The sequence below is a fragment of the Crocodylus siamensis genome, chromosome 10, assembly GCF_052110815.1.
Source record: "Crocodylus siamensis isolate JL-2025a chromosome 10, ASM5211081v1, whole genome shotgun sequence".
Lineage (NCBI taxonomy): Eukaryota > Metazoa > Chordata > Crocodylia > Crocodylidae > Crocodylus > Crocodylus siamensis.
Window position 1 is genome coordinate 19,543,494 of NC_143404.1, and position 22,454 is coordinate 19,565,947.

Sequence of the window (22,454 nt, forward strand, 5' to 3'; positions counted from 1 at the left end):
CACTGCGGTCATTCCTGGCCCTCGCTGTCAGCACCTGGCGCACACACACGGTCTCCAGCTAGTAGGGCAATGGTGCAGGGTCAATGGGGGCCAGGCCCTCAGTCACTTGAGCTTCCTCTTGTGCCAGCGTTCAATGCAATCGTTTATTCTGTCTCTTGGAGGGCCACGCAACCTAATGCGAGACAGCCATCAGGAAGAAGGCAGAAACGGGGCAGGTCTCAGCTGCTTTTCGTGATTAAATGGATATTTTTAGCTTCGTTCCCAGAGCTGAGATTGCCCTGTGTGCTCCAGACATTGATTCCTTTCTCCACTATTATTTTTCCTTTGAGTGTGCGTGTGTGGAGGGGGGAGGGCGGACATGATAGAAAGAGATGAGGAACTGGATTATTTCTATTGCCTTCTCAGTGACTTGGTTTCAGAGGAACTTGGGCTCAAGTTTCTACACAATGATTGTCACTGCCTGTTGGGTAATTTTTGGGAGTGGGTTGTATGGCTTCGCAGCAGTTGAGGGGTGATGGAGTTCAAGCTGGAAGACATGGAAGGGCAGAGGCAGGCAGTAGGAGTTTGGGGAAATGAAAAAGCCAGCCTGTCTAGCTCTAAAGCTGTCCATACACAAGTCGTGGCCAGTGCATGGTTACTTCGTGCACTTTCAAAGTCTCTTGCCTGCCTCCCTAGCTGCTGACTTTCAGAGCCATAGGAAAAGCCTTGAATGTCTGCATTCTGCCACTGGAGGCTAAAGTGGCTTAAGTTTCCCCTAAGAGCACAGCCAGCTGCTGTGTCAGTGTCTGGGCTGCAGTGCTCTGAGCTCGCTTGTGCTCGTGAAGCAGGACGAGGATTTTCCACCTCATTGCCAGGCTGGCGCACCTGCAGTGGAGCTTCCGGCAGAGGAGCGCCGCAGGAGGCAGTGGTTGAGTTGCTGGGTAACTTGCTGAAGTTTTTGAGATGAATTTCAAATGGTGCAGGTGCAGCTGCAGCCACTTGATCTGTAAAGTGCAAAATGAAGAGGACCCTCAGTACTGCCTTACCGCTATGCCAAAGGCTGTGTGCTGTTGCCAGAGGCTGCGCACCATTGTTCCGCACTGACCTACACACCACTGGGTGCCAACAAGCTCTGCTTGGGGTAAATCTGACTCGTAAGATGCCTGGATGCCTTCCACTGTTGCTCTCCGTTTTCAAGTAGAGCTCAGTGCCTCAAGAGCCACATGGTTTAGGATGGAGCACTGAAGGTTGGAGCTTGTCTGAGGATGCACCCCCATATTAAAGTAAAAGCCTATAAAAATCTTCCTCTTAGATGACGTGTTGTCTTTGGGCTCCGGGAAGGTACCCAAGGCAGTCCTTGGCTGGACAAAGGTTGGGCCCTGAGTTGGACATGACCTGACGGGTGTGTAACAGATGGGCCTTTTGCGAGTCATGTTCTTTGGGCTTTCCTTGGGGCAGCAGACAGAGGAGAAGACAGCTGGGCTCACTCCCTCTCTTCTCTCCACAGCATGAAGTGTCTGGCGAGGAGCACCTGTACTCCGATTTCCCCGAGATTGATTTGTCCCAGTTGGACGCTGGTGATTTTGACTCTGCCAGCTGCTTCAGCGAGCTGCAATGGTGCGCCGAGCACTCCGAGACCGAGTCCAGCCAGTACAGCACAGATGACTCCGAGCTCTTACAGGTACCGTAACCTGCCAAGCTCCTTGCCCCAAGAGAGAAGCCATAAAGAGGCACTGCTGCTCTAGGGCACATCTTTCCTTCTGAGTCCCCCCCCTCCCCACCCACAAAACCTGCTGAGAGCTCACTGATGGGCACTTGAAGGGAACACATCTCTGCAGGGTGGGCATGTGGGCCCCTAGTCTAGCCAAAGGTGGCCATAAGGACTGCAGAGCAATGTAGGGCTAATCTGCGCTCTGGCCCTTATCTCCGAATTGGTTGAAGCCAATGGAAAAGCCTCCTGTTTATTTTAGGGAGCTTTGGATCAGGTGCTAGTTCAGGAGCAGTCTCCGAGAGGCCCTGTCTTCTCTTCAAACTGTTCAGATGGGCCCTGCCAGGCAGACCAGGAGGTGTTGAAGTCCCATTTGCTTTCACATGGATGGGTGCAGCAAATTCCTTAAGACCTGCAGGCTGGAGTGAGCACTGTCAGCACAAGGCCGTCTGCAGCTGTGTACTTAGAATTGCTGCGTGCACGGCCCACTGGGGCCAGGACAGCCCTGCAATGCAGGCCTCAGTTGGGCCTTCTGCTGCCTAGCACCACTAGCCCTGAAATTCCTCATCAGGTGGCAGTGACTTTTTCCCTTCCTTCTCCTGGCTCAGTGTGGGGAAGTAGAGAAGAGGTGGTGGGGTGGGGAGGGGGTTCAGGCTATTAATATCTCTTCCCCAGCTGATTAGCGCTCCATTAATTTGCACTCCATTTCTAAATGGAGCAAGCGGAGTAAGGCTAATGAGGAGGTGGAAGAATAGAAGAAGGCTGCTGAGCCAATCCTCCTGTGATGTATTATTAAAAGGAAATTACAGGATAGTGCCTCGCGCATCCTGTTTGATTCGGAATCTGACAGCTTGTGCTGGGGCGGCGGCGGCAGTTTCTGAGAGGCTCAGCCGCGGCGGCACGGAGTGGCATGGCACAGGAATGTTAATTGCCAGCACGCACAAAGCACCTTCCCTTTTATCAGCCTCTCCAGCTTCAGCATCACCTCTGCATCTCTGCGCACACGTTTATTTATAGCGGAGGCTCCCTCTCAATGAGCTGCTCTCAAAATAGCCCTGCCTGCAGCCCACCAATAGCCCGATCTGCGCTCAGCCAAGCGCTGGCAAGGTGGACAGTGAAAGCCTGTCTACTACCTCAGACAGCCCTGCAAGCAGACTCCGTGATGGGGCATGGAGAGTCAGCTTGGTCTCAGGGGTTGGACACAGGCCTGAGTGACAGACCTGGTGGTTTGCCCAGCTCTGCCACTGGCTCCTTACGTGACCTTAGCAGGCAGCTTTGCCTGGCCTCAGTCTCCCCCACAGATAGAGGTTGCCCTACCCAGTAAAGGGCTCTGTGGTCTATGATTGAAGAGAGCTGTATTTACACTAATCTTTGTCCCAATGTCGTGTATCTCTGTGCCAGTGCATGGAAAAGATCCTGGTGGTCAACGTGCACACTGACAAGCACATGTGCCCACATCAGTGGTCATGAATAAACATGGTGTTTACAGAACAGAGCTGGGTTCAAGTCACAATGTTTGGATCCAGGTGCAAATCCAGATCCCCACTTCATCAACCTTTTGGGGAGTCTCTGGATTCGGGGTCCCAGCTCAGATTCTTCTCAGTATCTGACATCACAGCCCAGGGGGGTTGGCAGCATGCAAGCTCAGCGCTTTGCTCCGGGCCCTTCAGGCAGAAGCACTGGCTGGTAGCATTAGAGGGAATAACCAGCATGAGTGCTCATCAAACCCCAACTCTGGTGGCCCTTCAAGGTGGCTGGCACATGCAATCCAGGGAAAGCCACAGTGTTAAGTGCTGGCTTTTTTAAAGAAAAGAAAATGAAAGATGGATTATTTTTATCCCCAGTGTTGACATTTGCAGTTAGGAAGCAAATGGACCTTGTTCTTAGATTGCCACATGGAACAGGAAGGAAGTGAGGAGGGAGGAGCCATTTTGAGTGAAGAGGGAAGGGCAGGGACAGGCTAAGACATGGAGTGGCACCAGGGACTAGCTCTGCTGTTGCAGGTGGCCAGGGAGGCATTATGATCTCCCTGGAACAGGGGCTGTGACTTCCCTGGCAGCACCTGTCACACTATGGGCACTGCTGCCACTGGCATTTCGCAGCAAAGGTTGGGATCATGGCAGTGGGTTACTAGTGCCAACTCCAGATGTGGGTGAGGGTGGGAGCAACAATGGGCACCCTGTCCCTTTCCCTCCTGTCGGTACCTGTTGGTCAGTCTGTGATGCTTGTCTGGCCCCACCACTGAGTGTTGGAGCACCTTACATCAGGAAGTGCAGTCATCACTCTTTCACAGCTGGGAAGCTGAGGCACAGCTTAGACAAGTGGCTTGTCAGAGCTCACACAGGGTTTCTATAGCAGAGCAGGGAACTGAATCTGGATCTTCTACCTCCCAGGCTGGCATCTACCCTCTTCAATATCCTCTCTTGTGTCTATGACCTCAACATGCCACATCCCATTCCCTTAGCTGATGGCTGTGCTTGGGAAACGACTCTCAACTGCTCTCATCACCCTTTAAGAAAGGGAGCCTAGCTCACTGATGCCCACTAGCAGCCAGTGGTTGATCTTTGCATGGCTAAATTTGTTGGAGACTTTAATAAAAAAAAAGAACATGGAAAAAGCCCCAGTATTTTCTACTGTTCCCATTGCAGTTTGATAATGTACCGGTGCTGTGCTTGAAAAGGGTCCCGAAGAGCTGATGACCTCTCATCATGAGATGCATATTTTCTCTTGAGCTTCCTGCGGTAAAGATAAACAGAAGAGAGAGGCGAAAGATGGGCCTGCAAACAGTGAGCAGGACATGAAATGTATCCTGCTGAACTTGCACGTACACTAAGCTCCGGCCAGTCATGGGCAGAAATAGAGAGGGCCAGCAGTGGACCACCCTGATGCCTTGTCTCTTGCTGTCATAACTGCAAGCAGGGTTGAAGGTCTGAAGTAAAAAGGTTCTTGCATAGATCAGTGTTAGCAGATGCCTAGCCCATATTCCTCTCAGCTGGTCCTCCTTGTAGACCCCAATTCATCCCTGTACCTAAAGCTTATCTGCTATTATCCTTTTACTGTGATAAATTATTCATAATTGGGAATGTTCCATGAAATAAGCAAAGAGAAATGCATCTTCCATCACATTCTTCTGTCTAGTGTTTCTGCCCTGTATTTGCCCTTCAGTTTGAACAGTTGGTTACAACAGGCTGAGGAATTGTTAGGGACCCTCAAGCCTGTGGGTGAGCTCTGGGTGGAACAGGGACTGTAGACAGAGAGTGAGGTGCAACAGCCGGGCTGCGTGTCAGAGCCCAGCACTGGTATAAGCAGAGGAGAGAAGAAGTTCACCATCAGAGCTGTGGTGGAAAAGGTTGTGACCCTAATGAGGTCTTCTCTGTGAAGAAACAACACTCAAAAACTAGTAGGTTCATGAACATGGTTTTACTGAAGTCAGTGGCCACGGACACCTCTCCACACAGCGGCATTGCATCATGGCATTGTATTGTATTGCAGAACAACAACAAACCTTAACCGCAGACATTCAGAACTCATGGGTAGATCCAGACAAGTGCGGGCATTTGGTTCCCTGGGGACAAGTATCCTTGTCAAAGTCTTTGAAAAAATTATCAAGGCTCACATTTGTGAGAGCCCGGCAGGGCAAGTTATGCTGAGGGGAAACCAGCACGGGTTCGTGGCAGGCAGATCGTGCCTGACCAATCTAGTCTCTTTTTATGACCAGGTCACAAAACGCCTCGACGCAGGAGGAGGGGTGGATGTCGTATACTTGGACTTCAGGAAGGCCTTTGACACGGTATCCCACCCCATACTGGTGAACAAGTTAAGGGGCTGTGACTTGGATGACTGCACAGTCCGGTGGGTGGAGAATTGGCTGGAGGGTCGCACCCAGAGAGTCGTGGTGGATGGGTCGGTTTCGACCTGGAGGGGTGCGGGCAGTGGGGTCCCGCAGGGCTCGGTCCTTGGACCGATACTCTTTAATGTCTTCATCAGCGACTTGGACGAGGGGGTGAAATGTACTCTGTCCAAGTTTGCAGATGACACTAAGCTATGGGGCGAAGTGGACACGACGGAGGGCAGGGAGCAGCTGCAAGCAGACCTGGACAGGTTAGACAAGTGGGCAGAAAACAACAGAATGCAGTTCAACAAGGAGAAATGCAAAGTGCTGCATCTAGGGAGGAAAAATGTCCAGCACACCTACAGCCTAGGAAATGACCTGCTGGGTGGCACGGAAGTGGAAAGGGATCTTGGAGTCCTAGTGGAGTCCAAGATGAACATGAGTCGGCAGTGTGACGAAACCATCAGAAAAGACAATGGCACTTTATCGTGCATCAGCAGATGCATGACAAATAAGTCCAAGGAGGTGATACTTCCCCTCTATCAGGCGCTGGTCAGACCGCAGCTGGAGTACTGCGTGCAATTCTGGGCGCCGCACTTCACGAAGGATGCGGATAATCTGGAGAGGGTCCAGAGAAGGGCCACTCGTATGGTTAAGGGCCTGCAGGCCAAGCCCTACGAGGAGAGACTAGAGAAACTGGACCTTTTCAGCCTCCGCAAGAGAAGGTTGAGAGGCGACCTGGTGGCTGCCTATAAGTTCATCAGGGGGGCACAGAAGGGAATTGGTGAGTATTTATTCACCAAGACCCCCCCCGTGGGTTACAAGAAATAATGGCCACAAGCTAGAAGAGAGCAGATTTAGATTGGATATTAGGAGGAACTTCTTCACAGTTCGAGTGGCCAAGGTCTGGAACGGGCTCCCAAGGGAGGTGGTGCTCTCCCCTACCCTGGGGGTCTTCAAGCGAAGGCTAGATGTGTATCTAGCTGGGGTAATGTAGGCCCAGCACTCTTTCCTGCTTATGCAGGGGGTCGGACTCGATGATCTATTGAGGTCCCTTCCGACCCTAGCATCTATGAATCTATGAATCTATAAGTAGCAGCACACTTTCCACTGCAGCTACTTGTCCCTGGGGTATGTCCATGCCACGTGCGCTTTGGCGTGCAGCAAGTTACCTTGGGGGCAGTAGGGGAGGCTAGCCAGCACTGTGCTGGCCCCAACAGCCTTACCTGGGGTCTTGAGAGCCTCTCGTGGCGATCCTGTTGGGCAGAGCCTGGCCAGCAGCTGCAGTGTGGCTCTGGGTGGCCCAGCTCCGCTTTTCAGCAGCACATGCTTCCCAAGTGTGTGCTGCTTCATTTTTTTTCCACCTTTTTTTTTTGACCCCTGGATATCCAGGGGTCAAAAAACCCCATGGAAAAGAAACTGGAGCAGTGCATGGTTGAGTAGTGCACCTTTACAGCGTGGAGAACAACAGATAGTGCGGTATGTGGCACTGCAGACGTGTTTGTGGTGCCATATACTGCACGGCCAGGCTCATATGGATGCTCCCCATGGGTCCTGGCCCCCAGAGTCATGTAAACCATCCAGAGATCCTTTTCATGATATGAAATGTGAAATCCTTTTCTTTTCAACCATCACAATTCATTCATTCATTCATTTTCAAGCTTTTCTCTGAAGCCACAAGAGCTGGAAACTTCTTATATATCAAAATGAAAAAGCTGAGATTTTTCTGCAGGTTTATGATTTCAGCCAGGTCATGAGACTTGTAGTACAATTGCCAGGGAAGACAACAGGGATTCACCCTGAGGGCCTGGCTCTAGTCCCTCCTATTTCCTTCCTTCTGGTGGTTAAGCATGAACATTGCTCTTCCTCCAAGACCCACTCCAGGGCCCAGGAGCCTCAGGACCGGCTGCTCTGGAGAAATGAGTGCACGAGTCCAGTGAAGGTGGCAGCAGGTTCATGGTACCAGCCCATACATTGGGGAAGAATACTCATTTTTGCATGCTCTTGCCTATTTTCAGCTAGGTCTGAAGCAGGCCCCAAAACAGGAAGGACTAGAGATGGGTGGAGGGGAAATTGCTGCCTGGAAATCACTTCAACAGCTGCTAATTTAAAGCATGAATTGAGCTGGGCTTTTTCCAGAGGCATTGTTGTACATCAAGTCAAAATATGGATGTGCCCTTTGAGGCACACAGGAGAATCCTTGTAACAAAAGCTTGCCCCTGTGAGAGAAATAGGGCTATGCCTCCTCCAGGGAATCCAGAAAGCACCAATCAACTTGTCTAAGAAAGGTGTTTATGCACCAACTTCAGGTATATTCATGAGACAGCAGAGCCTCTGGAAGGAAACATTCATTGATGCTTGAATAGGCTGTGCTAGAGGCACCTAATTTAGCCCCACTCAGACCAGCCTTGGCATGTTGCTGGGTGCCAAAAGGTCATAATAAATGTGACTAACCTGGATCTGATTGAAGCAGCTTTTGACTCTGATTCTCCCCTTTAACTGGTATAAACCAGGACCAGTACTACTGAAGTCAGTGAACGGGTATAAAACTGGTGAAAGGGGTGGAAGAACCAGGCCTCTTTCATAAATATGGAGGGGGAACCTCTGTGATGCAGGAGAGCTGGTCCATTCATTGTAAGGGGGAGCATCGCAGGCTGTGACCTGCAGTCTCCATAGACCAGGCATGCCCTCCACCATGCTGTGGTTTGGCAACCCACAGAGAAGCCCATCTCCCAACAGGGAGCAAAAAGAGCCCTATTCCTTACTCCTGTAATTGTCCTTGGCTAATGATCCTGTCCCAAGTAGCTGGCTCCATGCATCCTCTCTCTGCCTGTCTTTTCTAGGTAAAGGAGTTTCCTGACATGCAGGCCACCTTTTGCCACTTCAGTCTTGAGTCCTTTTCTCTTTGCCCTGCCTCCAGGTCTTCCTTGTCCTCATTTAGCCTGTCATGTTTCCCTCCTTTGGGCATTAGGCCCCAACCATTATGGGATTTCTTTTTCCTAGCCAGGGAGGGGGAGTTCTAGGAGGATCCAGTCTCTATTGAAGGCAGAGAGAGCTTCTCCTGGGACATCCAGTGGAAGTCTTCTCTGGGTTCCTGCTGTTCCAAGCCTACAGTTCAATGGAGAAAGCAACCAGCGGTCTGACCGATGTTTTTCCTTTAAGGAGGGGCTGGAATACTTTTGCTGTAAGAGCTAAGCACAGGAGGACTAGGGAGCAGGCATACCCTCCTTCTGATCCCTGCTGCTGACTTCCTCTGTAGCCTTGGACAGGTTATCCTTTGCTGTGCCTTTTCTTTATAAAGAAGCCCATGACTCTTACCTGCCTCCCAAGGGGAGCTGCGAGTCCTCTCACCAGCCATGGAGAGCGCCGTTATCACTATACACATTCAGAGGAACCCTGCTCAGCCACACTCTCCCTTTCTTAACATGATCCAGGCCTAAGTAAGAATTAAAGACCTTGAACATCTGTAATTACCAAGAGACATCTTGGTGTCCTGATCACCTCCACCTCTATCTAAAGTTACTAATTGCTTTGTCTGGGGAAGGGATTCTTGGCTGTCCATCGAGACTTATTATTACTGGCGCTTGTATTGCCGTAGTACCTCAGAGCTCTCCCTGCTAGTCATGAACCAGGATCCCACTGTGTAGAAAGACAAAACAGGGTGGGATCCAGCCCCAAAGAGCTTACGGTCTAACCCTGCAGCACATCACAGCTGTCCCTTCAAAGCAGCGCCTGCTCACTCCCACACCTCTAACTTGCACTCTCTATTTTCTGTCTGCTCCTTTCAGATAATAGACAGCGAGAATGAAGCACTGCTGGCAGCTCTCACCGAGACGCTGGATGATATACAGGAAGATGACATGGGCCTGGCTGCCTTCCGAACTATGGAAGAGGGGGATGCGCCCACCCACACCTCCACCTCGCCCACCCCTTCCCCCAAACCCACCGCCTTGGTTGTGGGGGGGCCGCCTCCGGCCCCAGAGGTTGATGAGCTGTCTCTAGTAAGAACCCACTTCCTACTGTTTAAGGTGGATTTGGATGAGCCTCTGATAAGCCGGCTGCATGGGTATGATAGGAAGCAAAGGTCTGAATTTTTTCATTATAGGCTTAAAACTCTTAACCGTCAATACAAAGCATATATACCTGTATTGTATACGTATACATATGCCGCACCATTGCTGTCACCTTCATCGCCATTCTCATTGGAACAAGCTGATTTCTGCTGTGTTTAAATGGGGGCAGAGGAGGGGTCATCAGGGGTGGAATAAAATGAGGGTGATCCCAGAAGTCCCACCTCAAGAGGCCCCATTTTAGCTAAAATCCACTCTATTTGGGGTAACTGTTCTCATTTTGGCTCCATGCTGCCCATCCAAGGGCTTCCTGGCATTCCAGCCAGCCCCTATAGTGACGGGAGGCAGGACACAGCCAAATCCGTCCCCCCAGAGTCATTGCTAGGTTGGTGCCACTCAGTTTCTCTCAAAGCAGGTGCTGACGGGCAGCCAATGCTCCTCTGCTTTGAAAGGTCTTCTGCTGGAAAGTCAGGCCCTGACCTGACTGTAATCCCAGCCTGTGCCTCTTATCTGGGGCCTCAGTTCCACAACCTTCTTTTAAGATTTTCCACCCTCCATTGGGCAGGGGAAGGAAGGATGCAGATTATCTCATCTACTTGCCCTTCTGTTCTTCCCAGGGTCTGTTCTCCCTCAGCCAGGGCTGTGCCATTTCCCATTCACCACTGACTAGGCTCCAGCTTTTACAAGCCTGCCCTACCTCTCATTTGGTCCTTGAAATGTCTGTTCCAATCCCACCTCTGAATCCTTCCCAGAAATCCTGAGTTGATGCTTCCACTTCTTGGACCCAGGCTTCTCTGGAGCCATTAACAGGAGAGCATGGGCTTTCCTCCCAGGTTTTCTGGTGGTCGTGGCTGGTCTGATATAGAGAGCCACACTGCTCCTGGAGCAGATTCACCAGGTGGAGCACTTGTCTGATGGGGACACCCCATCTCTCCCCTGTGCATTAAGGAACGGCACTTTTATAAAAGTGCATAGTGCCATCTAGTGATGAAAGTGTGCATTTCCGCTTCACGCCAAAGTGCGCTTGTCGGGGAGCGTATATATCACACACAATATGTATGTGTATATATAGGATGTATACGTTGCAGGGGGGAAGTACTGAACATTTGCAGCTAAAGGGGAGATGCATGCTGAAGCTATGGGGCACCTCTACTGAAATTTCACTGCAGAACCCAACAAAGAGCAGGAGCCCTGATGCAAGAACCTCCTCTTTCAATAACACAGTCCTGATTTTTAAAAGGGTCTTCAACTTTGGAAGCCAGCTTTGAAGACCAAGCCCCAGATATGTCATTTCTGTACATTTCTGCAGAGCCTACGCAGTCGTCTTGCTATTGATCTGTTGTTGCCTTCAGTGCTAGCACGATGCGTGTGGAATATGAAATGTTTACCAAAAAAAAAAGGTTTTGAAAAGAAAAAGTATTTTGACCCTGTGGTCTGCAGTAACTGTGCCCTATCTGAGCTCAGGAAATTCCAGCTTGATGGGATTTTGGTGAATTCTGAGCAGGACTGTCTTGGGTGAGATCCCCAGTGAACACTTGGCATTTACACAGAGCTTTACTTCTTCAAAACACTTTGTGAGCTAATTAATTAATCCAAGCCCCTTTCAGATGATTACAGCTGAATGATCCTTGCAGGGAGATCCATGCAGGCTTCCCAACTTGCATGCATGCATATAACCAAAGTCTCTGTCTCCTGAGGACAGTGTTGCTTTGCCATGTTATTAAAGTCAAAGTAGTGGCAGTGGCTCTGAGACGAGCTGCTGAGATATAGAATACAGTGGGGGCTTGGCCAAGTAAATTCTTCCGTCTGTGTCTCCTTATTCCCATTTTAGGTGACAGTGCCACAAAAAAGGGAGTATGCTCATCAAGTGCTTTGAAGATTTAAAGCAATGAAAGTGCTCAGTACTGCGGTTGTAACCCCCCCCTCACCTCCAGCTACAATGTTCTTTATCTGCAGCCAAATAGCACTTACAAGGTGTGAAATTCTTCCCCACTTTTTAATCTGATCCTTATAGCTGACAGCTCCAGGATCAGAAAGAGCCAAGGATAGGCATGAAAACACTAATGGTATGTCTTTTGGCTTTAGTGACCTCTACTCACTAGCAGAGGTCACTGAACCCCACTCACATGCTTGCTGTAGAGCAGGGGTGGGCACTTATTTTGGGCAGAGGGCCACTTACTGAGTTTCGGCAAGCAATTGAGGGCTGCATGACAGGCAGCCCAGGGCAGATAAATATTAATTTTCTAAATTTTTTAGGGGCCCCACGGGCCAGATAGAATGGCCTGACAGGCCACATCTGGCCCCTGGGCCGCATTTTGCCCACTCCTGCTGTAGAGTTTAGCTTGTGATCTCTGCTCACACTTGAATGCCGATTCTTTGTCTCACTGTTTCTCTTTGCAGCTGAAGAAATTACTTCTTTCTCCATCCCACGTGCCTCCAAGCTGTGAGGCTCAGAGAGACAGGAGTGCACGACGCCATGGGACCCCCAAATCAAGACCTCAGCGACCATGCACTAAGGTATTTTCTGCCTTAGCCACCCCATTCCTGCAGGAAAAAACTATAAATAACTTTTCCTCTCACCTCCCAGCCAAGTCCTCTGTTCCCTAATGATTTCCGGAAAACATGTCACTCCAATGGTAGCTTCAAGGAGGGGACAGCTAGTCTCAGGGTGGGATGTCCTTGGGCGAAATATGAGCCATGGGGGTAAAGTAGGTGGGGAAACAGACCTGAGCAGCAGCACCACAATCTTAAGGGGAAGGGAGAGGGCTGGGTGCAAGGGGAAATAGTCTATCACAGTGGAAATTGTTGAACACGATTAGGGTTGAGGAGAGATCCCAGCTACCCAGGTGTCCTTGCAGCAGGGTTGAGGGCATAAGACTTTTCCGTTTCACTGGAGTTCTGTTTTATTAAAATTTCTTACATCTTCCCTTGCACCCAACAAATTATAGCAGAATGTGCTATTGATTGAATTGACTTAGCCTGGGGACAGCGGCATGCAAAACTGCAGACCAAACCAATGATTTCAGTTAATCCCCTGAAATCCAACAGAAGTTGCTGTCAAAGATTTTCTCCTTGGATAATGAAAACTGCACAGTGTATTGCGCCTGTGGATTTAGATTGCCTAGGAAAGGTAGAAAATTCCTGCCGGTGCTTGGGGTCATCATTCTGCTGTGAGAGAAGGACTCAGGTTTGAACAAAAAGCTTGTCAGAGATACCAGCTAGAGAGAGATCTGGCATGTCTGATGGAAACCATTTGACTGTGCATCTGTATAACCTCCTTATGTAGTTGGTCTAGTGGTTTCCACCACAGGCAACTCTTAAGGGGGGGCACCTGTCCCCCTTGAGATTGGCTACTGCCACCGGCTTCTGTGGGTGGTCACTGCTCGCCACCCTCCTCGCCCCCGCTGCCATCACCACAGGTGTCTGTGGGTGGTCCCTGCTCACTGCCCCCCATCCCCCACCGCTGACATCTGCAGGCAGTCCCCACTTGATGCCTGTACTGCCACCTACAAATGGTGCCCCTCCAGTCTTGGGAGGCACCAGTCATTTATGGTTTCCACTAGTGCATCTTGCCATTTTCATAAATATAATGGATTGAAGAGAACTCACTTGTCCACCCACAGGCTCAAACAGAGTCACCAGCATGTGAAATTGGCACCTAGGCTGTCACTGCCCTCCTGTGGACCCATCAGAGTCAGGTGGGAAGTGCAGCAAGATCAGCTGTCATCTTAGTCTTGCTGCAGGGCAAAGGAGAGGTGGAGACAACAGATGAACAGATGAGTCAACACCTGACCCCAGTTGTCTTTCCTGCCTGGTGCAGGGGGCTGGACCTGATGATCTTCCAAGGTCCCTGCCAGCCTTACAGTCTCTGAATCAGTGAATACTGGGGATACAAAGTCTTTCACTACTAAGTAGCTGGCTTAAATTTTATCAACCCAGGTTGGCTGAAAGCAAAAGCCAGTGCCATCTGCTGGTGGCTTGAATGAAATGAGCTAAGGGTTTCCAGTCCACTCAGGTCACAGGTCCTTTGCAGGCAGCACTGCTTGAGAGAAAAGGCAAGGACAGAATGGCAATGGACATGGAACCCACTCCCCCGAGAGGCGCTCTCTGTGGGTTGTGGCCCTTGCCTCTAACTATGCTGTCCCAGTCTTTTGGAGGAACAGAGCCCCATTGTTTCCAAAGCCAGTAAAAAGGTGCTCTTCAGTTAAAGCTTTCTAGGTTTCAGTCTTGTTCCTTCCCATCTTGGGGAAGGACAAGATCATGTACCCGCTGTGTGTGTGACTAAATGAACTGACAATGCAACACTGTAAGGCCAAGTCTGTTTCCTTGTCAGCTGCACTCCCCACCCTGCCCAGCATGTATCACCATCCCAGTGGCATCACTCAGAACGTTTCTGTACTGTTCAAAGATGAAAAGCAACCTTCTTCCACTCTCCTTAGACAGCTGGAGGCTACAAAAGGGCTTGCTAGTGCACTTTCTTCACACTCCCATTCCCTTCTTGGGGGACAAGAAGTGGTGACCTTGCAGTAGTTGAAGAGACTATTAGTAACTGAGCATCCTCACTGAGATTTAATAAAATGTGGTTCAGCCGACTTGGGGAGGGTGGTACTCCTAATAGGAGTACAGCTCACATTAATGATTCACAGCTGATCCTAACATCCTGGTAGAGGCTCTGTATTTTATAAGTCTTTGAGCCTGGGAACTTGCCTTTGTTGAGACCAAGGCTGGGCAGGTCAGAAGGCCCTGTGCTAGACTTCCTCAAAACAGTAGTAGAGATGCTCAGTGCAACCAGTGCTGGTTGCCAGTCAGCCAGTGGCTGCCCCAACAGTTGCTCACCATACAGGGGGCTTAGCAATATGACCTGCTTTCCAAAATGAGCATCTTCCTGCCTTCTAACAACGGGACCTAATTCACACACATGAGGCTAGCATGTGCATTATCTACAGTCCACACGCTTGCAGGTGTGCACCACCAGTGTACAGGTTTTTACCACGTGTTGGTTTGTATGCATATGGGGTGAGGGACATGCACCAATTCTTGTAGCACAGCCTTGTTCCCCCTACCTCTGCAACAAACAGGGGCCTTAAGTGCATGTCCCCTCACCACTACTTATTACAATAACTGGACAGGAACCATTTGTCCGCAGTGGGATTTCTGCCCGCAGCCAGCATGTTTCTGCATGCAGTATGTTGGTATAGCAGGTGAACAGCTTATTGGAGCCAAGTCTCCTCACCAGAGCTTCTCTCTCATGTCTCTGAAGGTGGAGGGTCTCCGGGATAGAAAATCAAGGTTTCTCCAGGCTCAGAGCCGGAGCTGCACAGAGCTGCACAGGCACCTCACCTCCACCACACACTGCCCACAGACCAAAGCCACCTGGCCACCAGACACACGCCAAGGCAGCAGTGGCAGTATCGTACCCCAGAATCTCTGTGCCCACAATGAAGATGACAGTGACACAAGTGAGGACTCGCTGAGCTCCGGTGATGCCACAGTGATGATGTTGTCCCCCGAGGATGGCATCAGCAATCAGTTCTGTGAGAAAGAGATGCACTCAGTGGTGGAGCTCATCCACTACATGCACACCTATTGCCTTCCTCCAAGAAAGCTGCCCATCAGAGACCCTGCAGATGTGAAGCACCAGCACTGTAACAGCCCCTACAAGAGAGCAAAGTCAGACTGCCCTTTGCAGACAACTTCCCACTGCAGCCAGGAGAGCTGGGCAACCTGCACCTGGGAAATAGGCAGCTATCAGAAGCCCAGAACCTCTTCATTCTCCATCCTGAAGGAGCTACTGTCCAGGGACATTACGTGTGATGTAAGCAAGCCATACAGGTTGGGCAAACCTGTGTATGCCTCCTGGACCAGGCCCTCTGGCTCCAGGTCTCCAGGACCTCCTGCTCAGGAAGCTGACACCTTTGCAGGGACCTGTAAGTCCAAAGTCAAAATGCCAGTGGAGAAGACAGAGCTAAGGCAAAGCCCCAAGGCTGAGCCTGAAGCCAAGAAAGAGACTGGCAGCCCAGAGGACGAGGCTGAGAAACATGTAGTTCCTACAGCCCAGCCACCCCCAGGGAAGGCAGGCCGGAAGCAGGAGAGTGCCATTTATGCTGTCCGGCGCTCCAAGAGACTTAACCCAGAACTGGGTCACTGGCTATCATTTCTTGATGAGCCTTCCCCAGAGCCTTCTGGCCCCAGAGATGCAACAGAGAGCTGGGCGCAGGATGCTTTTGCCTTGAGGGAGCCTACACTGTGCCCAGCCTTGGAGAACTTTGATACGGAGGCACCAGCTGCAGAGGTGGAGGTGGGCAGCATGGAGGAAGGGGACAATACAACTCAGACCCACCAAATGGAGCCCCCGAGGTCCCTGCTGGGGAGCCCAGATGAGAGAGACAGGGGTGAGATGGACGAGAACCGGTCTTGCTCACTCTTAGATCAGACAGGTAAGGGGGAGGGGGAGTACCAGGGAGTAATTGTGAATTTACTGCAGCATCTGTCTCGCACCACCTACAATAATTCCCAGCTGGGACCTTGTTCATGTCATCATTCCCAGTCTACAAGATGCCTGAGCATCTGAGCAGGTTAACATAGGTTAGTCTGGCCTACTCTGTTCTAAGCACTGACATGGTGCAGCAGATGCTGCAGTGTCACTGGTAGGCAAAGCACCTGGAACCCAGCTGGCCCTCTGAGTGACACCAGGGAAACTTTGGGTGTGGGAACCCATAGACAGGAAGTCAGTTTGGCTATTCGGTTACTTTAACTCTAGGCAAATTGCTTCCCCATGCTCGATGCCTCATTTCCTTCATCTGTATTTAGGAGATAATGATACGGATTTTCCTTTAAAAGCATGTTGATCTCTATGGATTTCTTACCCAAGTCACAGAGAGGTAGTTTCCCTTGTGTAGGGCTAGACTGCAAACCAGAGGCTGAGTGAGATCTAAATACTCAGAAATCCCATGTGTCCTGCTTCGTCTCTAAGCCCAGACTGCCTCCTTTCCTCCCAGGGGCAATCCAGTTCATTATGGCAGGAATGCAATTCACTCAGTAACCCTGCTTCTCTCTCTCTTTCAGAAACACCCAGGTGTCTTGCGCTGTCCTTGACACAAACGTAAGTGCAAAAGTAAACACCCCTCAGGGAAATGTATGCATGCTGGGGCCAGGCTGGCTCAGCAGATCTTCAAAATGACCCTGAGCTCACCCTGACTGGGGACACACATTTTGATTTTAAGACTAGGTGTCCATTAACAGGGACCTGTAAGTCCAGGCTAATAGGGGTGTGCAGAAGGGAAGACACTTCACAAACTGTGGCCTTTGTTTGTTGCATAATGGCATCAACAGTGATAGCATTGCATCAGGACTTCAGACTCGGAGCAAGCTATTCCTGCCTGCTAGGGAGAAGGCAGGAAGGGCATCTCTTCCCCATGGCACTGGCTGGAGTTTGCTGCTAGCTGCCTGTTCCTGTATCTCCACTGGGTTTCTAGTCCCTCCAGGCATTGCCAGAATTTGGAGAGGCTCAGAGTTGCCATCCTCCTGGGTTTGCATTCCCTCATCTTTTTCTGTTTTTGCCTGTGTCCTTAGGCCAGGTTTTTCAGCACCTGACTAGAGTGCTTTTTTCTCTGACGTGCATCTTAACACCTGCCCACCTCTAACTTTCTTCTCTCTAGTGACACTACATTTGGGAAGAGGAACTTTGAGCAAGTGCTAACTGTAGAGCTATGTGGGACAGCAGGTAAGCCATTCATGTAAAGAGGCCATGCTCCCTTCCCTTTGTTGTTCAGATTCTCTCAGGACATGTGGGGGGAAAGTCCAACCCCAAGATGTCCAAGCTGAGATGGCTTACTGGGCATACATAGGTGGTTTCCATCTTAACTCCTAAGGGAGTGATGGGGTCAGCATCACCTCCATCCCCCTTTGACTCCTAAGCCCAAAAGGCCAGGTACCATTTACAACTAGGTTGGGTGGAGGGTCACTTTGATCTAGCTTGTGCTGACATGGCACAAAGTCATACTGCCTCAGCAGGAAAACTCCTCAAAGGGTTTTACTCTTGTGGTTTGTTGGGGGTTTAAGGTCTCACACCGCCTACCACTCCGCCATACAAGCCTGCTGAGGAGGACCTGTATAAGCCAGACATTCACCATGGGCCAGAAAAGGAGAAAGCAGCCATCCTCCCTCCCCTTCCGGGGCCAAGGACTGCCGCAGCAGACACAGCGACCTCCAGGAGACTCCTGAAGAAGCACCCAGAACAGACAGAGCTCTATGCCCACCTGAGCCGTGCTGCTGTGTGTCCTCCTCCCCTAGAGCAGCAGGGAGTGCTGAAACGCCCATTTTCTCGCTCTTTCGGGGACCACGACTACTGCCAAGTAATGAAACCTGAGGCCGTGCTCCAGCGGAAGGTGCTGAAGTCCTGGGAGCCCCTGAGCCACACAGCGAGTGAGCACAAGCGAAGGGTGCCAGATACACATTACCAGGGACTTGTCCAGGGCAGCAAGGAAAAGAATGGCCAGGCCTTGTGGAAGGAGGGTACTAAACAACTCAGAGACCAGGAGATCAGAGCCAGCTTAACCAAGCACTTTGGCTTTCTGGACAGTGCCCTTGAAGATGAGTATCTGACCTGCAAGACCCTTGATTATGACACTGTCTTTGAGGACAGCTGCAGTGAGAGCGGGTCCCCGGTAGAGGAGGAAGAGGAGGAGGAGGAACACTGGGAGAGTCCACTGGAATCCAAGTTGTGTCTGCGGAGGAACCCACTTGCCAGGGCCAGTATACACCACTGTTCCCGGAGCAGATCCAGTTCCGGGTCTTCGTGCTGCAGGTCCAGGTCTCCAGCAAACAGACGGGCCTTCAGGTAACAACCGGGCAGCTGGCAGGAAGGGAGGGATGCAGTTGTCGGATCCTAACTCACAAGCTAGCCACAAGTGAATAGAAGTCCCTGGGGGGCTCATATTTGGGCTGGAGGAGTGGCTGGTGAATAGCATGGGCTGTCTACTCCACTTCTGCTCACTCCATTGGGAAAACAGAGGCAAGGAGCCATCTGTCAAGCGAGGAAAATGCAAAATGCTCCATACAGCACTGAGATCCTCAGCTGAGAAGCAGTGGCTGTAGACAGGCTGAGTGCTGTTCGTCTCTTATCAGTATTATGGACATGAGGACCCTACCCTCCCTGAGATGAACACCCAATGAAAATACTACCTTACAAAACTATCCTACTATTTTCTAAAGGCTCTGCCTTCCCCGATGGACTAAATCTAAGCACTCACTGCCACAGGCTATACAGGTGTTCAGCATCTAATATCAGCCCAAAAATACCAGATGGTTCAGGGTTAGCTGTGAATGCCTCCACAGTGCCAATTGCACATTGATCTGAGTTCCTTCCAAAAGTCCAACCCAACAGCAAGAAAATTCTCATTAATTCACTTCCCTGGTTGATTTTGTACATAAAAAAAATCATGAAAATAAATGGCACTGCATCACCAGCCTCTTGAAATTGCTGAGCTAATGCTTGATGTGTTTGAGTTAGATGGTGGAGAGGTTATGGTCAGTGTTGGGGTGGGGCTAGGGCTGTTCCAGGGAACAGGGAATAAAATAATGCTGTGTAATGCTAGAACAAGTCCTAGAGAAGCTCAGTTTGGTTTGGAAAACCAGCTCCTTCCCTGGCTGCTCCACACCCAGCCCCAGTGGAACCAGCTCCACCATTGTGTCCTAAGTTGTTTGTTCAGAACTGGTGCCAGATCCTGTAAACTCAGTTGTGTCTCATTTTCCTTTTGCTTTCCCAAGCCCCCTGGCAAGACCCCCATCCATCCAAGGTTTAACTCCTCTTTCTTGCTTCTTTATAAACAGATGTGAAAATGGCGAGCAATGTCAAGGTGGAACTGCGAGCCCGAGCCAGATGGAGAAGAGGAGAGAAAAGGCCATTGTAAGTGACCTGTGAGCTCCAAGCCAGTGCTGCTCTGAATGAGGCGGAAGCAGCACGACTTCCAACAGGAGCCGGCAGCTTCATCCTGCTGCAGCCTATTTAAATGTTCAGACAAAGCCCTTCACAGACCTTCCATTCATCTCCCACTCCAAAAGGGAGATGGTGGAGCGTATTGGCCCTGGTTTCAGCAACCTTGGTGCAGAGCCAATTTTAAACAAGGGTATAGGAAAAAAATAAAGCAGAAGCAGTTGGAGACTGGCAATACACACAGTCCTTGGCATAGGAAGAATCCAGAGCATCCTATGTTGTGGGATTCAGTGCACTTGGAATTAGTAATTAGAATTGGGAATTTGGGGAATACCTGAAATTGCTACGTGATTATTAAGCTAAGCCTCACTGCACATAAAGAATAATAGATGTACATGGAGAGTCTGCATGTTTGCATGTGGGGAGAGAGGGAAATGCTCTTCTGTATTGGCTTGTTCTCTCTCTCTTTCTCTCATGTAAATTCCCAGTAAGTGTTCCTCAGGAATACTCAATAACATTCTTGTACTTCCACAAGCAAAATCTGTAAGCACTGAAGGAATAGTAAAAAGAAAGAAAGGAAAGAAAATGGAGTGCAGAGGGATCGCGTATATTCTGAGAGAGCTGCTTGCCCAGAAGGGCTGTGTCTCTGCTTTAGCTTGGTTGATGATGCATGTGCTCAGAAATACAACAGCACTGTCCAGCATTATGCCTCACCAGCATCCATCAGCATAGTGCCAAGACAATAGCAGGGGGAAAGAGATGAGGAAGGTCTGGGAGGAGGATACACCTAAGCAGTGTTGGTTGTGTTGGCACAGAATGAAGGCCGGATGGTGTACATCAGAAACCTCTCCAGCACCATGAGCTCCAGTGAGCTGCAGAAACGCTTTGAGGTGTTTGGCGAGATCATTGAGTGTCAGGTCCTGACCAGGAAAAACAGGTATGACTGCAGAGTGTTGCTCGAACCTCCCTCACTGCAGGTGCAGAAGAAACAGCAGTAGAAGTGTCCTCCGTGGCCTGAGCATGTAGGCTGTGCAGCTCATCTGGCTGAGGCACCCTCATATTAAACTGCAATGTATAAATGTGGTACTGAGCCCAATGCATACAGCACATCCCAGCACTTGAAGGGGTTAGCAGAACTGTCCGCAAATTCTCCTCGGGTGTGAATGTGTGGAGGAGGATAGGGGACTTGACAAAGTACCAGAGGTGAAGTGAAATACACTGTACAGTTTCTGCACATGATGCAGTCAGTAAACTAAATTACACAGGATCAGATTCTGTTCCACCTCTTTGGAAGGGCAATGGACATAGGCACCTAAGTATGATTTTGTTCCACCCCTGCTCAAGTCCCTGAAAAACAGTTAATTAGAATGTGGGTGGGGCATTGTCTTCTTCCTTCCCCCCTCTGCTTTTTTGTAACTCAATCTTCAGGGTAAGATTCACAGATTCACAGAAGTTTAGGGCTGGAAGGGACCTCATAAGATCATCATCATGCTCTGGGCAGGAAAGACTGCTGGGGTCAAATAATCCCAGCAAGGTGTGTGTCCAGTCTCCTTTTGAAGATCTCCTGGGTAGATGCCTGCACCACCTTGCTGGGAGTCTATTCCAGAGTCTGGTCACGTGAACCATGAAGAAGTTTCTCACGGAAGTATATCCAGTCTGAAACCTTCTTCTAGGACTTTATGACCATTGCTTCTGGTTTTCCTCTGGGGTGCTTTGGTGAATAGTTGTTCACCTAGCCCTTGATGTTCTCCCCTGATATATTTATAAGCTGCCACAAAATCTCCCCCAAAATCTTTTCTTTTCTAGGCTGAACAGTCCCAGATCTGTCAGTCTTTCCTCATATGGCTTGCTCTTGAAGTCTCTAATTATATGAGTGGCTCTTCTCTGGACTCTCTCAGGCTTTTCCACATCCTAAGATGATCATGTGTTACAAAAATAGATGCATTCGTGGGCTTTCAGGGACCTGAACAGGGTGGAATAGAATGGCACATAAGTGCCTAACTCCACTTAGATACCTAATAGGCGTAATAGGATCTGGTCTCAAGCAGTTCTCAGCTCCTGGGAGATTAGGCAACTCCCATCCTCCCTCCTTCCTGGCACTAGTTTTGGGCCACACTGTTATTTAACCCCTAAAGCTAACTCAGAGGGGTTACTTGGCACAGGTAGATTGTGGCATTTTGAGCTTAAGGATGGTAGAGCCATGGGGTGCTGAGTGGCGGGAGTTAGGACTGCAGATAATCAAGGTGAGCTGGACCAAGCCAGCAGAGCAGGATGGAAAGGAAGAGTAGGGCCACTCATTTCTTGATTGCTGTCGTTTGCTCAGGGGGGATAAATACGGCTTCATCACCTACCGATGTTCAGAAGATGCCGCCTTATCACTGAAGAATGGTGCCTCACTGAGGAAAAGGAATGAGCCATCATTCCAGCTGAGCTATGGTGGTCTCAGGCATTTCTTCTGGACCAGATACACTGACTTGGGTAAGAAAGCAGGTGGGCCAGACTGGGGAGCCAAACGCTTAGGGAAGGAGGTTCATGGCCCCTTTTAAAAGCCAGTGCCTAAATCTGTCAAGCTGGGAGCCCTGCAGTCTACAGATCACCATCCTAGGAGAATCTGAAATTCCCATGTGGGTCACCTGCCAGCTCAGTCAGCCATTTGGAGACTGGATGCATTGCCCCAGTCAGACTTCTCTGGGACCTACAGTTTCTTTAGTTATGATGTAAAACCAGAGCCTGGATGCACATGAGCACTGGGAAATCTCTGCATGTCGAGGAGCATGAGGGGAGGTTCAGAAGCACTGCTGGCTTAGAGACCCTGCCCTCTCAGGCTGTCAAGGGAGAGGCATCCACTCTTGAGAACAGAGACATAGGAATAGGCCACCTGAATTCTGGCACAGCTTGACCCTGCACCTTTGTCCATAGTTTCTTAAGTTT

The 22,454-nt window shown here is 50.1% G+C and overlaps 1 protein-coding gene across 2 annotated transcripts in view; it reads left to right on the top strand.

Annotated features, from left to right (window-relative positions):
* Positions 1-22,454, top strand: part of PPARGC1B (PPARG coactivator 1 beta) — an 84,952-nt gene that overhangs the window by 54,648 nt on the left and 7,850 nt on the right. Inside the window, exons 2-11 of one of the 2 annotated variants that reach the window (XM_090065214.1) lie at positions 1,487-1,660; positions 9,308-9,520; positions 11,990-12,106; positions 14,850-16,026; positions 16,655-16,691; positions 17,248-17,312; positions 17,651-18,428; positions 19,421-19,496; positions 20,339-20,460; positions 21,847-22,001. In XM_090065214.1, the coding sequence (XP_089921340.1) occupies positions 1,487-1,660; positions 9,308-9,520; positions 11,990-12,106; positions 14,850-16,026; positions 16,655-16,691; positions 17,248-17,312; positions 17,651-18,428; positions 19,421-19,496; positions 20,339-20,460; positions 21,847-22,001 (2,914 nt within the window). The remainder of the gene's footprint in view (positions 1-1,486; positions 1,661-9,307; positions 9,521-11,989; positions 12,107-14,849; positions 16,027-16,654; positions 16,692-17,247; positions 17,313-17,650; positions 18,429-19,420; positions 19,497-20,338; positions 20,461-21,846; positions 22,002-22,454) is intronic. The other variant, XM_090065215.1, reaches the window with a different exon arrangement.